At 43.0% G+C, this 16,327-nt stretch overlaps 1 protein-coding gene across 5 annotated transcripts in view; it reads right to left on the bottom strand.

Moving 5' to 3' along the window:
* Positions 1-14,320, bottom strand: part of TMEM14A (transmembrane protein 14A) — a 43,703-nt gene extending 29,383 nt beyond the window's left edge. For 4 of the 5 annotated variants that reach the window (XR_007152012.1, XM_047857775.1, XM_047857777.1 and 1 more), the window contains exons 1-4: positions 14,170-14,320; positions 10,040-10,131; positions 5,310-5,411; positions 2,992-3,079 (exon numbers count right to left, since the gene is read on the bottom strand). Coding sequence is in view for 4 of the 5 variants with exons in the window: in XM_047857775.1 (XP_047713731.1) it covers positions 2,992-3,079; positions 5,310-5,411; positions 10,040-10,109 (260 nt within the window). In the remaining variant the exon portion in view is untranslated. Of the gene's footprint in view, positions 1-29; positions 802-2,991; positions 3,080-5,309; positions 5,412-10,039; positions 10,132-14,169 lie in introns of those variants that run through there. The other variant, XM_047857776.1, reaches the window with a different exon arrangement.
* Between the last annotated feature and the right edge of the window lie 2,007 nt (positions 14,321-16,327).

Here is a 16,327-nt window from a genome sequence, read left to right as displayed (position 1 = left end):
GGAGAGGACATTAAAATGAGAAAACCAGGTTCAAAACAGAAAGCATTTTATTTAAATACCGAATACATTCCATCAGTATGCAGAGTGTGCTGAGAAAAAAATAACACTGGCAGTAGTACGATTAAAATGGAAGAAATATAGTTTCTAATACAACGCAAATGACAAACAGATACATGAGCATTTTGTAAAGTTCACCTTGGGCACTCCATTATCTGATAACTGGCAGTTTAATTTCAACTTCAGACCCAACTGTTTGGAATTATCAAAAAATAAAACACCCCACACATATGAAAACTGGACACAGCGAATGAAAGAGAATGTAACGATTTACTAAATATTTTTAATGAAACCATTATCAGAGAAGTAGAAAAACAGTCGAGGTTTTGTTTAAAAAAAATTACTCAAACTAGTGTTCATGTTGGAGTGTTTCTGTTGTTTTTAATGTAGAATAAGACACATAACATTCCATGCTGAAGTTCATCTTTTTTTTAAGTTTACTTATTTATTTTGAGAGAGAGAGAGAACAAGTGGGGAAGGGGCAGAAAGAGAGAGAGAATCCCAAGCAGGCTCCGCACCACCAGTTGCCAAACTTGATGCAGTGCTCGAACTCACGAACTGAGAGATCACAACCTGAGCTGCAGTTGGACGCTTACTGACTGAGCCACCCAGGCATCCCTGAAGCTTATCTTTTAAATACAAAGTATGTGCTCTGCCCGTTACAGCAGAATCGCATGAATTTAGTTTTCAGTTCCTCCATATTTTCAGAGCAGCAGTAAGACAAGTCTCAGAATCATCATGAGGCTGGATTAAAATAAAAGAAAGGCAAGGAGCAGGTCACGCTTACGTGGCATAAGACAGGTTAGTATGTTCACCAAACCCGTACTATTACTAAACTTTGGCTTCCAGGGTTCTCTCTTGCTTCTCCTTGGAGCAGGGGTGATCTCGTTATCCCTGTACTGGAACTTCCCAGACCCAGCTGGATTAGCTACTTAAAAATGGTGATTGACTGCATGAGCAAACTCAGAACTCATTGTTCTGAAAATCTGGGATGAACCTTTATAAGAGAAAGGTTTGGAAAGAAACGCCTTTCATAAACTAGTAAAGGCAAGTGGTTTGAAAAAATAACCAAGGAGCAATTCTGGGGTGTTATTATTATAATCTCAGCTACTTTCCATTGACTGGGGTCTTGTCTTCTTGACCCAAAAACTGTGCTTCTGATTCTTTCTATCACTAAATATAATTTTTAGAACATAGCCATCACTGGAAGGCAGTCCTTGTAATCACATTCCTCCCTGACACCCACCCCCAACCAAGCCATAAGCATTATACATAGCCACACCAGAATTTCTATAGTAAAATAGAAAGGAGAAAATTAGTCATTGCATTACCACCTAGTGATAAACACTATTAACAGTGTGAAGTATTTCCTTCCTATCTTGGTTTTTTATACAAACTTTTGAGATCACACTATATTTGGTTGTTTATTTTGTTTTTATCTCCTATTGTATCATTCTAATTTTCTAATAGAAAATAGATTTTCTAATGCCACTAAACAGTTTTTGAAAACAGTGCACGTAATGCCTGCTCAGTATTTCATTATGTAGACAAAACATGTATTGAAACATTTCCTTATTGGTGAAGATTTTTAAAAATGTTTATTTATTTTGAAAGAGACAGAGAGGGAGAGGGAGAGAGGGACAGAAAGAGGGAGAGAGAGAACCAAAGCAGGCTCCATCCATGATGCCAGCACAGAGACTGACATGGGGGGAACCGTGAGATCATGACCTGAGCCTAAATCAAGAGCTAGATGCTTAATCACCTGAGCCACCCAGACACTCCTCAAGTTGTTTCTAATTTTTCAATTCATCATGTGTTCCATTAGAAATAAAGTTGCAGGGGCACTTGGGTAGCTCAGTCAGTTGAGCGTCCAACTTCAGCTCAGGTCATAATCTCGCAGTTGGTGAGTTTGAGCCCCACAACAGGCTTGCCACTTGTCAGCCTGTCAGTGTAGAGCCTGTTTCAGATCCTCTGTCCCCATCTCTCTGACCCTCCCCCACTTGCGCTCTCCCAAAAATAAATATTAAAAAAAATTTTTTTTTTTCAACATTTATTTATTTTTGGGACAGGGAGAGACAGAGCATGAACGGGGGAGGGGCAGAGAGAGAGGGGGAGACACAGAATCAGAAACAGGCTCCAGCCTCTGAGCCATCAGCCCAGAGCCTGACGCGGGGCTCGAACTCACGGGCCGCGAGATCGTGACCTGGCTGAAGTCGGACGCTTAACCGACTGCACCACCCAGGCGCCCCAAATATTTTTTAAAAAAAAGAAAAAGAAATAAAGAAATGAAGTTGCAATAAACATCAGTCTTTGTATACATTTCATTATTTCTTTGGAAATTCCAAAGTAAAAAAGTAAAAATGTGTAACAAAGGAAATGCACATGTTGAAGGCTTTCAACATAATAAAGACAGCTTCCAGGAAGAACTAAAAATGTTACCTGTAAATTTTTACTTGGTAATATGCTTAATCTCATGGATAGAATTACTAGGATCAAAATAAGAGAAACCAGAGGTTCCCTGTTATCTTTTTTAAAAATATTAACTTTCTTCCCTTAAAAACTCAAAATAAGTGTAGCAGACTATCACTATAACACTCTAAGAGAGACTGAGTATCAGATTGAAATGAATACATTTACTGTTTCAGATGAGTAAATCTTGAGGAAAAATGAGGCTGAATTTAGTTCTTTATTCTGAAAAAGGTAGGCGAGTATGTGTGCTCGATACTATAGCAACCCTACGTGTACTCCACAAAAATGTTCATCGGTACATCAATACCAAAGACTGACTGAATACATGATATTTTAAGGTTTTACAGTCACGCTTACTGTCATAAAAATTACTTTGACCTTTCAAATTAAAACTGACTCCTGCCAAAAAGTCAGCACTTCAAAATTATGGCAGAAGAAAGTACAGATCAAAATAGTTTTTCTTACCTTAAACCTGCAACCAGACCAGCTGGCATGATTTTCTTGGATCTCTTATACCTCACGCCCATTATGGTGGCCAGGAAGAAAGCTGTAACTACAAACCAAACCGATGCATGAACTGCAGTTTCAAACACATTCTCAATGCTTGCTTATGAAAAAAAAAATGCATATCATTTCAGCTTTTTAATAGAACTACTATGTGTAAGTACTGAAGTTGCTTCTGAAGAACTTAAGAAGAACTTAAGAACTTAAGAAGTTGCTATCTTCTTAAAAAGATAAAGTGCTCTATTAAAAGACTTTGTGAATTAGCTTATTGAAAAGGTTGTTGAGTAAATAAGCATGTAAAAATCTATTCCTGAAATATCTTCAAAATAAAAAGTCTTGGTCTAACTTAAATGTCTAGGAAGGCTAGCACTGTGTCTTACTCAACTTTCCTCAGGAACACTCGGCAGTATGTCTGGATCCACAAGGGGAAATCAAATAAATGCTTAGTTAACTGAAAGTAAAGAAAATAATTGGTATCTTTTTTTAAAAGTAAGACTTAATGAATAAAAAAAAAAAATACTAGGAAAAAAGGCTGACTGTTTTTAATGTGCAGCATTCAATTTTGGGAAATTGATGCCTGGAGACTAAATAACAATCATCTAGGTAATAATATTAAATTTAGAAGCATCATACCAGCCTTTTAGGAGCTGAACCAATATGGAGAGAGAAGCCATTTTATTAGGGCACTGATGTCACAATTTAATAACAGCTTTCAGGGAGCCTGAGTGGCTCAGTCGGTTAAGCATCTGACTTCAGCTCAGGTCATGATATCACAGCTTGTGAGTTTGAGCCCTGTGCTGGGCTCTGTGCTGACAGCTCAGAGCCTGGAGCCTGCTTCGGAGTCTTTGTCTCACTCTCTCTCTGCCCCTCCCCTGCTCATGCTCTGTCTCTCTCTTCTTCAAAAATAAATGAACATTAAAAAAAATTTATAAAAAAATATAAAGAAGAACAGCTTTCAAGGAACAATTGCTTGCTGATATAAAAAAAAAATGATGATAAACATATGTGAAGTACTTAAACACACAAGGATAAAAAGCCCAGTATATCCACATCTTGCTGATATGTTTCTTCCTTTGATACAATTTCATTATTAAAAACTATCCCTAGAGATGCCTGGGCGGCTCAGTCAGTTAAGCAACTGACTTTGGCTCAGGTCATGATCTCTCGGTTCGTGAGTTTGAGCCCCTCATCGGGCTCTGTGCTGACAGCCCAGAGCCTGGAGCCTGCTTCAGATTGTGTGTCTCCCTTTTTCTCTGCCCCTCCCCTGCTCATTCTCTGTCTCTCTCTGTCTCTCAAAAATAAACATTAAAAAAAATTTTTTTTAACTATCCCTACCTCCTGTTTCAAACAAAGAAAAAAGTAACACACTAAGTCTCTTTCTCTCCCTCAAATACCAAACTAATACAGTTTGTCTTCATTTGTATTTTCTTCCATAACCCACCAGGGCACTTTGAATAATGATCCAATTAAATAGAGACAATTTCCAAACCTCCACTGTATTTCAAGCTGGACTACAGAAAGAAATCCAAGCATCCCGGGCCTTTAAATACACATGGGTTTCCATTTTCACTGTGGACATTCCCCTACTAAACCCAACAGGGGAAGAAGCTAAAAAAGAGTCAGCCTTGGTTTTTTAGATTAAGTCTTAAGGAAAAAAAAACAGGATCTAAAAGCTGCTTGTGAATTAAATAATGTGAGGCTGTCCCTTTTTAGGTATTTTAATAGCAACATGAGAACTATGCTAATATGCACTTAGGGAAGTTAACAGAAAATCTAGCCATAATTCCTTTAATTTTATAATTTTATTTTTCGAGTAATAAGTTTCACAGAAATATGTTCTGTGTTTGAAAGCTTGGTAGCAATATCCTCATTTTTGATTGGGTCTGTCTAGGAAGGAACAAGAATTGTGTTCAGTCTTGACATATGCATATGCACTTGCCATGTAACTGCATGTTTTCTTTTTTTTTATATATATATATTTTTAATGTTTATTTATTTTTGAGACAGAGAGAGACAGAGCATGAATGGGGGAGGGTCAGAGAGAGGGAGACACAGAATCTGAAACAGGCTCCAGGCTCTGAGCTGTCAGCACAGAGCCCGACGTGGGGCTCGAACTCACGGACCACAAGATCATGACCTGAGCCGAAGTCGGCTGCTTAACCGACTGAGCCACCCAGGCACCCCTAACTGGATGTTTTCTAGTGTACCTGGTATAGGGTATCAAAAAAAACACTCCCAAGGTTTGACCCTTCAGAAGAGGAAAAAAATGCCTTACTTACACAGTGACAGTTTTACATCTCGCTTGTCATTTGAGACTCGGTAAGCTCCATAGCCAGCCAAAAATCCAACAAAAAGACCAGCGATCAAAGATGGAACACCACCTGGAAAAAAAATGGGCTCAGAAAGAGAAATCCCAAATGAAAGGAATTCCTTCCATTCCTTCAAGTATGATACATGCGCCTTCAAATGTATTTCTACATTTGGCACTGTAACTAGACAAAGCCAAATTAAATATCAGTCTACTCATGAACAGTTTCTAAGATTTGACTGTTCCCTGCTGAACCTGAAATGCAAGGCAGAGGAATCCCGAATACACAGCAATGCCAGGGTTAAACATGGCTGTATGCCAGTGATGCTGTGAACAAGATACACAATCATTTCAGCATGGAGCTCACTCTATTTAGAATCTCAGATTGGAATCCATTGGGGTAGGGTCAAGGCATCTTTAGTTTAAAAATATCGATAGGAAATTCAGATTGCAGCCAGGGTTAAACCATTGCAGCAATGAGCACACGCATGCAACACACACATAACACACACACACATACAGAGCAGCATCCTGAATGAGAAGCCATAGGCACTAGGTTCTATTCCTAATTCTTCCATTTGTTGCCTGCAGGACTTTGGCTAAGTCACTTAGTCCTCTGAGTTTTGTCAGCTGCAAAACAGAGTTAATAATATCATCTGTGTCAAATATATAATGGCTTAGAATGTTACAGTTGGAGGTATTAAATTCTTCATTGTTCCTCCCTTCCCGCAAATCTATTTTGCAAACACGGCAACATGATCTCTTAAAAGCATACATCTGGACAGGTCACTCCCCTAATTGAAAACCTTCAATGCTTCCCACTGCACTTAGGGAAAAATTCAAGTCTGCTCTATTATTGGAGCCTTGGCCTTCTTTCACTTCCTTGAATATGTCAAACTCTTTATTCCTCATGGCTTCTAGGCACGCTGTTCCTTGCCTGGACTGCTCTTCCCTGCACTATTCACCTCACCAACTGCCGCTCACCTCCAGATGTCTTTGTAAGTGTTAGCTCCTCAGAGATGTCTTCTGTGATTCACTATTCTGAATGAGGACCCCCGTCAAAGTTTTCTACTATTTGTCATCATATATTTGTACACCTACCTGTATGTTTAAGGTCAGCCCCCTGACTTGCTTGTGAGCACTATCTCTTTTTGCTCACTGCTGTTTTCCAGGGCCTGACATAGTGCTGGCTACTTAGCAGCACTAGATAAATACTGACAAAACTCATGCTGGGAACTCCCTGTTAGGGGTCATGTTTAAGCAGAAGATGTCAGATTAGAAAAGAGTTAAGGGGACTTAAGTATTTTCTGAAACACTTGACTAGGTCGCCTTTATTAAGGTGTCTTCTCAACTCGAGATCTATGACTCTTTTCTGTATTTCCTGATGATTTCTGCACTGCTAAGATCCTCCCGACCTTAAATATGTGGAGGCGGGAGTGATGGCATCTGCACCCAAGTCTTGGTGATGTCAGGCAGCAAACAGTGGGGACAGGAATGCACACTAGCAGCCCACGTGAATGAGAACCAGGAAGGCTCCTGGGAGAATTCATCCTGCATGAGGAAGGAGCTGGGACCATGGGCTCTACCTCATAACAAAGCCATGGCTAGTGGAAGGGAGAAAGATCCTGCAAAAAAGCTCACTGTCTATGGTGGGGCTACGAAAAAAGACGTTCCAAGCTCTGCCCTGCATCCCCTTCCTCCCAGTGCTGACCTGGTTGGCGCAACCTTGGTAGGGGAGTTTTCAAAGGAACTGAAAGGTACACATGGGGGCCTCCCTCCCTCAGAGCAGGACACCAGCTCTCCTGCTCCCCTCCTCCAGAGGGGCTGCTGTGCCCTGACCTTGAACTAGAGTAGGAAGGTGTGAAGCCAGGTTCAGCCCTGGTATAGGAGAAGGCCAAGTGAGCCTTCTGGCCAACTTTAGCTTTGAGCACTGGCCACCTGGCTCAGAAAGAGCCTCAAAATCATAGTGTCCCCCTGGCTATGCACTTCTCTGGGGACTTATATGGGAGAGGGGTGAACCCAGAACTCAGTGCTCAGCATCCTGCCACTGTGCTGCCTCTTTCCACTTTCTCTGCCCCCAGCAAGAAAAGAAATCTCCGTCCCTCACTTTGACCCACGCTATGTCAGGCAGCTGGTCTAGTATAGGATTCAGATATACTTGTCTTCTTACCAAACACCTTTTGGACATCACATCATTAACCTACCCAACATTGTTCTTTTTTTTTTTAATTTTTATTTTTTAACGCTTATTCATTTTTGAGAGACAGAGAGAGACAGAGCATGAGTGGGGGAGGGGCAGAGAGAGAGGGAGACGCAGAATGCGAAGCAGGCTCCAGGCTCTGAGCTATCAGCACAGAGCCCAACGCGGGGCTGGAACTCACAAACTGCGAGATCATGACCTGAGGTGAAGTCAGACGCTCAACCGACTGAGCCACCCAGGCACCCCCAACATTATTCTTAATAACTGTCCCTTGGAATGGTCTCCTGACCCAAGTGCACAGGATTCATGTCTCGGGAAGACGTAAGTAAAATCAGAAAGCATCGACTCACTTTATACAAAAGTTCTAAGACCTCAAGACCACAAGCAGCTTAGAATATAATACAGAATACAAAACTAGGAAAAGGTATTTTGCTCCACTGGCCCATAGACCCTCCCATTGGCAGGACAGTAACAACAGAAACAACAAGGGTATTAAACCTTTCTTCTGGGCCAGGCACTGTGTGAAATGTGTTACATGCATTATCTTATTTCATCCTAATGGATTAATATACAAATGAGGGATTCAACCCAAAAGCTAAAACAATTCACACAAGTATCTGAGCTAGTAAGCAGTAGTGTCATAAGGAGAATCTAGGAATGCTTAATTCTGTGGCCTGTGTACTCTTAACCTACATTATACAAGAGTGGGCTTCTTTGTGAACACATGCCCCCAGGAGCTTCCCAGATCACTTATTTGGGGGCTCTTGTAGGAGGCCAGGCAACCATATTGTGCAGCTGAGCAACAAGCACGTGCCCTCAGAGACCTTACAGCGAATGTGATTTCATTTGTTCCCAAAGAGATCTGGGTTAGAATGTAAAGTAATCCTTGTCTCTCTGCCCCTCTCCACCCCTAGCTGCCCCAACACACACACACACACACACACACACACACACACACACACACACACACACAGCCTTCTTCCCACCCCTCTAAGAGGCAGGTAAAAATGTTAGGTGTGCTCTTCTGTTCCGTAACAAGAAGTTATTTAGACACATCTTTGACAAGGGAAATGTTTTTCAGTAACAATCCTATCAGAATTTTAAACTCAGTCCTCCTTTTTTTTTTTTTTTTTAAATGTTTTTTGGTTTTTTTTTTATTATTTATTTTTGGTACAGAGAGAGACAGAGCATGAACGGGGGAGGGGCAGAGAGAGAGGGAGACACAGAATCGGAAACAGGCTCCAGGCTCCGAGCCATCAGCCCAGAGCCTGACGCGGGGCTCGAACTCCCGGACCGCGAGATCGTGACCTGGCTGAAGTCGGACGCTTAACCGACTGCACCACCCAGGCGCCCCTAAACTCAGTCCTCCTTAAAGTAGATTATAAAACATGAACTTTTGAGTAGTGGTTTACAGGTCTTCGGTGCCATGATTTTTTCATCAAATACATATCCACGATGCTACACGTATTGAGAGAGAAAATAAGAACAACAAACAAAAGTCTAAGTGATTTACAGGCTCTTGGAAATCTTAGAAAATAATGTTTTGGGGCTCCTGGATGGCTCAGTTGGTTAAGCATCCAACTTCAGCTCAGGTCATGATCTCAGGGTTCGTGGGTTCAAGCCCCGCATCAGGCTCTGTGCTGACAGCTCAGAGCCTGGAGCCTGCTTTGGATTCTGTGTGTGTGTGTGTCTCTCTCTCTAACCCCTCCCTTGTTCACACACACACACACTCTCTCTCTCTCAAGAATAAGTAAACATTAAAAAGAAAAGAAAATAATTTGTTTAAACCTGCCACCCCTGAGTCCCTACAGAGACCTGTGCTTCTGGCCTTGGACTTTTTAGCAATCTCTAAATAAGGAGTAACTCTAATAACTCTGTAGACCTGGCTTTTTCACTCAAGTTGAAGTCCACCAATGTCACAAATATAACACTCTTTGAAATATAACTTCATTTTTAAAATTTCATGAAAATATAAGAAACAGAAATATGAGACACCATGACTAAAAATACTTCTACCTTAAAACAAAGCAAAATATGAAACTTGACCTTTTATTTTTCTCCATGAAAACCCTTTATCAACTGGGTTTCTTCTTCTTTTGGATACAGATGAAGAGACAACTTCAGATATGATACCTAAGTATTTAACAAATTTTCCTCTGCAAAACATAATCTCAACATAAGTCAGTTTTTGATACTGTGAGTATGTAAACAAATGAAAATCTTCCTTTGATAATAAGCGCATAGCCCTGAGGTAGTTAAATCAATTAATTATGTAATTGATAATGATGGGTGAAGAGAGACCCAGAAAGCCAGGCTAGAATGCTCTGTCACACCCAGCCCCACTTCCCTCTATGGCTCCCTTCCATGCACGACATGCTGGTCCTCAGCCACCTCTAGGACATCTTTAGCTTCTTGTCTTACTTACAAACCCTCAGATAATCTTAGCACAATCACCAACCTCCCACCAAGTCCCTTTGATGAAAAATATGGTTAGGGCTTACCTCTCCGCTTATATCCCAAAATGCTTCCAAAAGTCACAAGGGCCGCATAACCAAAACCAATCAGGTCCATTGGCAAGGTTGCAATTCTAAAGCTGGGGAAAGGGATAAGTTTTACAAAATAAAAAGAACTGGGAGCAGTATATGTATATAAAAATGATACGCATTCCACAGAATTACAGAGATTAATTTCTCTAATCTACTAAAAAAAGGAAAGCTCAAAGACATCCACACGTAATCAATAGTAAATCGTGGGCGCCTGGGTGGCTCAGTCGGTTGAGTGTCCAATTTTGGCTCAGGTCATGATCTCACAGTCCATGAGTTCCAACCACACGCCAGGCACTCTGCTGACAGCTCAGAGCCTGGGATCTGCTTGGATTCTGTGTCTCCCTCTCTCTCTGCCCCTCCCCCATTCATGCTCTGTCTCTGTTTCAAAAATAAACAATTAAAAAAAATTTTTAAAAAATCAGTAGTAAATCACTGAAGAATATTAATGAAACCTTGCACAAAATTAAGTGAGCTATGAGAATATCTTATGCCTCATAGCAGCAGTTGAAACATGTATCCAGGGGTGAGAAGTTCCATTAAAATCCTGCCCAGGAGTCTATAAGATGTCAGAGAAAGTGTGCTGGCTACAGGCTGGAGATATGGGTACTGGCACTAGCAGGTTGTTGGCCCTTGGACTATGACCTATCCCTGATGTCAACTCGCCCCAAAGCAAGGGGAGTAGACGAGATGTTCCTTGCAGCTTTTAAATTTCTGATTCCTAGTGGTGCTTTACGTATCTTAATGCTTTTACATCTGTATTTCCTCCGTGGGGAAAGTATCTTTGTACATACAAGGAATAGCGTATGAGATTTCTTTGTAGTTTTATAGTGTTTTCACTGCTCACCATTTAAGTTAACCTGGTCTCTTATCCTCTGTACCAACTGGTAACAAACTGACCCAGAAGAACAGAAGAGAGGAAGCCAGAAGTTAGTGTGAGGAAGGGTCTGTGGGGAGGGAATTTGAGGTCCAGGAGATGATGGCACTGAGGAGGCACTAGTGAAAAATCCTCAACATCCATGGGAAGCAGAATTAAAAGAGAAGAACTCATCTGTGTCCAAGAAATGGTGCTACAGTATTGAACACATAGGAAGGACCTGTGTTCAAAAACCATCGTCAACTGAATGATATGAACACATAATAATAATGGGGATGAAGATGTTTTGGAGCAATTACCATTCGAGAGCCTTACATCAACACATTTAATTATTACTACAACCCTCTTAGGGAAGTGCTATCATTATTATCCCTGCTTTCCAGATAAGCTGACTGAGGCACAGAAAAGGCCAGCAATACTCCTGAGGCCACACAGAAGAACCAAGATTACAGACTCAGAGAAGTCTCATTCCTAACCACTAGCAATAATACCTCTGATAACTGAGTTAGCTGTTTGAAAAAAGTGAATGTGCAAATAAAACTAATGTTCTTCAGAGTTTTTAAATTCTGGATCAGTCACTTCTGTTTGGTCTCGCTGCTTAAAGCTGTGGCCTTCCATTGGGTGACTTACCATCTTCAGCCCTGTGAGCTTCTCATGGTCAGTCCTACTGTCCTACCTCCTGTCTTCCCCCAAGAGTTAATCATATTCCACAATGTACGCTTGCCTCCAAACCTGATGCCACTACTTACTAGCTATGTAACACTAGGCATGTTCCCTAATTTCTCTGCAATTCAGTGTCTCCATCTGTAAAATAGGGATAATAAAATTACCTGCCTCACAGAGTTGTGTTAATTAAATGAGATACTAGTGTAAAGTGCTTAGAACAGTGCCTGGCACATACTGAGAACTCAACAAATATTAGCTGTTCTAATCATGATCATTCTTCTCTTTCACCTTTACACTCATTTTGGAGTTTGACATGTGTAAGGCCATAACTATAACAGCACACTGACAAATAACTGAGGTAGTGTGAATTTATGATTCAGGCATTCAATGAATCAAACCGTAATATTACAACTTATACTGAATTCCACCTCACAACTATTGGGTGTCTTCTTTGTGCAAGGCAGTAGGAAGCAATGGAAAGCCCTTGGACTTGGCTCTGGTCTTCCAGGACTTGCAGTGCTGCACAGCAGAGGAGGCAGATGTGTTAATGAGCCCTAAGAGGAGAGGCATGGGCACCATAACAAGCAGTGGTGCCTAATGAGACATGGGAGCCTAAGGAAGGATTCCTAGAGCAAGTGCGGTCCCAGCTGGGACCTTAGGCAGAGGAGTGAGCCAAGTGAAAAGGGTGGCAAGGAAGGGTGTGTTCTAGGCAGCCGGGAGAACATGTGCAAAAGCCCAGGGGCACGAGAAAGCATGGCATGTTTTCAAAATGGACGGGTGTGCAAGGGGGTTGTGAAGAGTGAGGGGCTGGTGAAAAAGACAGGGCCAGGACACATGTAAACCCTATAAAGGGAGGCTGGGTTCCGTCTCAAGGGCGGTAAGGGATGAATGAAGGGAGCCTCACAACCAGACTTAATTCCAGCAAGTGCTTCCTGGCTGCAGTAGTGGGAGATGGATGGAGTGAGGCAGGAAAATAAGCTAAGCAAGAGATGATGGCAGCCTGGCCTAGAGACATGGCAACGAGGGTGGGTCAGATTTGAGAGAGGATCAGGAAATAGAATCAATAAGTCTGGATGTGGGAGTGTCAGGGGTGGGGGTGGGAGGATAAGTCAGAGATGACTCATCTCTAGGTCTCTGGCTTGGACCACTAGGAAGGAGAGGTGGGAGGCAGGTGAGCCTTGATGCTATTCTGAGACAGGGAGCACTAGAACAGCAGGAGGCATGTGGTGGCAGGAGGAGGCAGGTCACCAGGAATGATGGGACCTATTTGAGACATAATCTAATATGCCTGACACACAGCGAGGAAAACACAGTTATATAAAGATCTGAAGCTTATGAGAGATCACTCATCATGAGGTAGTAATTTGGGGACCTGATTTTCTCCTTAAGCCAACCACCTGGCATAAAAGGCTGATTCTTCTCCCTCCTCTGAGCCCCCAGCTCTTCTTCTGACTCTCTCCTGGGGCCCCACCCCTTTCTACCTGGTGTAGAGTTACTTAGGTTGGGCTTCCCTCCATATCTCCCTCCAAGCCAGTCAAACTCCTCCAGGGCTAAGCTCAAGTCCAGTTCATCTTCCTCCTCCCCACAGCACAAACCTCACTGCCATGCACAAGGCAGGTGCTTAGAAAATACTTGAATGAACGCATGAGTGACCCAAAGGAACAACTGCCTGAAGGAAGACATTCTGTAAGTGAGCCTCAGGATAGCTCTATTGCCAGGATACAGCCTGTTCTTTAATCTCTTTACTGAACTGGGTGTTCTGAGGAGGCAAAACAAATCTATTCCCAATCCTTGTAAGAAGTCTCTATACTCACAGGGAAAATGCAGACAAAAAGCAATCACCCCTCTTGCTCCATTTCCATGGCAAGACCATATGACCTGCCCAAAACTACACATGAAAGCGATGGAAGTGGGAGACGATGTGCGATGTGCGCTTTGCATCACATGCTCCCATCGCAAACGCTATGCCGGCCGGACACTTGGAAAGGCCAGAAAGCATCTTGGGTGCAATGCAGCAAAATGATTTACTGCACCGCGTACAAAACCAGATGACAGGGCCCTGCCTTGCCCCTAAACCTCCAAAATTTAGGGAACCCACTAAGAGATTTTTCCGTAAGCTACTACGTAAAAAGCTACCTATCTTTGTACTCGCTGGGGCTCGAAAGACACATTTTCGACTGAAGTCTGGGTGGTACTGGGAAGGTTAAAACTATTTTTGCAATGGTCCGAGAGCCCCATCCCTTCTCCACCTCTCCCTAGCTCCAGGAAAGTAGGAAGGAGGACAGGTGGGAGATTCGGGACCACGGAAGGAAGAAATCTGGGGAATCCCCAAGAGGTGGAGCGAAGCGATCCCTGGAAGAAGCAGCCTCCATCCCCTGCAAAATCCTCCCAAGGTCCTCAGCACCTTTGCTTAGAGCAGTGCCTTTACAAGAAAATTCAGGGGAGGACGTTCTCGACTGCGAGGTGTACAGCACCCAGCAGCCCCGAGCCCTCCCCGCGGATCATAAGTGAAATCTCAGGGGCCAGCTGCAGGCTAACTTCGTACCTGGTATCCGGATGCGGTCCCCGCTGCCAGCGCCTCCCGACTCGGCGCGCTACCTTCCCGCACTCTGCCCGGGCCGCTTGTTCCGGGAGGCGCCTTCCCTGCAGCGCGCATGCGCCACGGCCTGCACTCTCAGCTGCGTGTGCCCCGCGCAGGCTCGCGGGGCTGAACAGAGGAGGCCAGTCAGCTATCCCGTCACCTGCTTGGTCAGCCGGGCTGGGCTGGGCTTTCGACTCTGGCCCTGAGCCAGGGGTTGGGCGGGGCGGAGAGGCATCCGCAGAGAGTGGTTTGGGTGTAGCAGGGATCCTAGAAGGTGGAGTTTTAACTGTGAGGCTCATTCATCACTCAGGGGACACTTGGGGACCTCACAACAGCAACCTCGGCCTTTTACAAACTCGATTGTCCTCATTTTCAGTGTGGGGAGCTAAGGTTCAGACAGGTGAAATGATTTAGTTATCCACGGTGTCAGCTCCTAAGTGGGGTACAAAGATTAGAGTCCCAAGTTTATCTGGTTTCAAGGCCAGAGCAACCTCTATTTTACTACCCTATCTACAAGGTCATGTAGATGTGGGGAGATCAGGATCCTGATTTTATACCTCAAGCCCAGGATTTGCTGGGCTTCAGTACATGAAGAGAAAGATATAGACTGGCAGACTTGGAAAGCACTTTAAGTCCTGTCCCAGGATAATCCCTGCCTAGGAATGAATCTTAAATGGATTTAGAATTCGGCTTCCTGGCAACACCTTCTCATCTCACGCCAGTTTTGCTGGGTAAGCCGCATACAGTAGCTCCAACCCAACCCTCTTCCATATAGAACAGCCCTTCATATATTGTCAGAAGGCGGTCATCTAGGAGTCATCAAGCAGCTCTAGGGGTGTTGCTGGACTGGGAATGACAGCAGAGTTTCTTAAAATTAAAAAAAAACAACCCTAAGAATATACATTAAATCTTGTGAAATTTTTTTGCCAAACCTATTCCTTGTGCTTAAAAGTGCTTCAGGAAAGGAATGTAACTAACTTATGAGAAGTCTAAGTCCCAGGGAGTTAATATGATTGCTGAAGGTTCACAGGAGAGTTTATGACAGACAATGGAATATGGAGGAGGGGGGAAGTGGTACCTAAAATTTGACTCTGAGTCCCAGCTGTCTTTTCCATCCCCTTCTATGTCCATCCTTACCCTAGCCCTCCATCCTCCCCCCCCCCACGCCCCCTTGCCTCCAGATTCCCAGGACAATTTTCCTATTCATAATAAAACGGAAAACCCTCTAGGAATGCCTCATTATCTTTACCTGATATGACCTTTAGTAAATAACTTGCCCCTGGATTTCAGTGCCTGGATTTATAAGATGCTTCTCAGACTAGGTGCTCTCAGAGATCCCTTCCACCCCTGTCACTGAGGTATTAGAAGCTGGAAACAGTCCCATGATATTCCTACTCAAGGCATTTTCACCTGAACCTAAAAGGAACTCTCTATTATGGGAATTCCATATTGTTGTGCATTTGGGATCAGGAAGGTTCTTAGGCAAAGGGGCCAGCGTCCTCTCAACTCATACGCCAGCTAATGGTAAGGTTAGAACACAAGGCGAGGGTGCCACAAAGCATTCGTCTCCACCTATTTGTAAAGCTGTCTATTCATGATCTGCAGTAGAGACAGATGGCACTCCAATGTGCCATCAACCCTCTTTGGAAGTCTGGAAAAATATATACAACCAAATACATAGGACTGCCAAGGAAGCCAGTTTTATTGAAACACAGTTATCAAATTATTAAAAATATATCTGGGATATAATAGATGTGCTGCTGCTTTAAATTACAGGATTTCAGAATAGGTATAATAATTACCATAATTCCCAAGTAGTGCTATACATAAACAACACTTTGAAGTATCTGTAACATGTGAATGTCTGTGATTCCTAGTGATGACAGAGCCACAAGTACTAATCCCACAGGGGTTTGTTGATTATGAAAGAAATACTAGACTTTAGTTAGAAGTTAGTGGATGTAGAAATTTCTCTTGTCATCCAAGTTCTCAGATCTCCCGAATTCTATCCTCAGGCCCTTTGGATTTGCAGAACTCCCAATCCATAGTAACACAAGCTTTCATAAGTTGTATATAGAGAACTGGAGAAGGGGAGGGCACAGCTGCATCTGACTGACTGACA

Source organism: Prionailurus viverrinus, chromosome B2, assembly GCF_022837055.1.
Source record: "Prionailurus viverrinus isolate Anna chromosome B2, UM_Priviv_1.0, whole genome shotgun sequence".
Classification (NCBI taxonomy): Eukaryota; Metazoa; Chordata; class Mammalia; order Carnivora; family Felidae; genus Prionailurus; species Prionailurus viverrinus.
The sequence above is the reverse complement of the archived record's forward strand: the minus strand, read 5'-3'. Positions and strand labels throughout refer to the sequence as shown.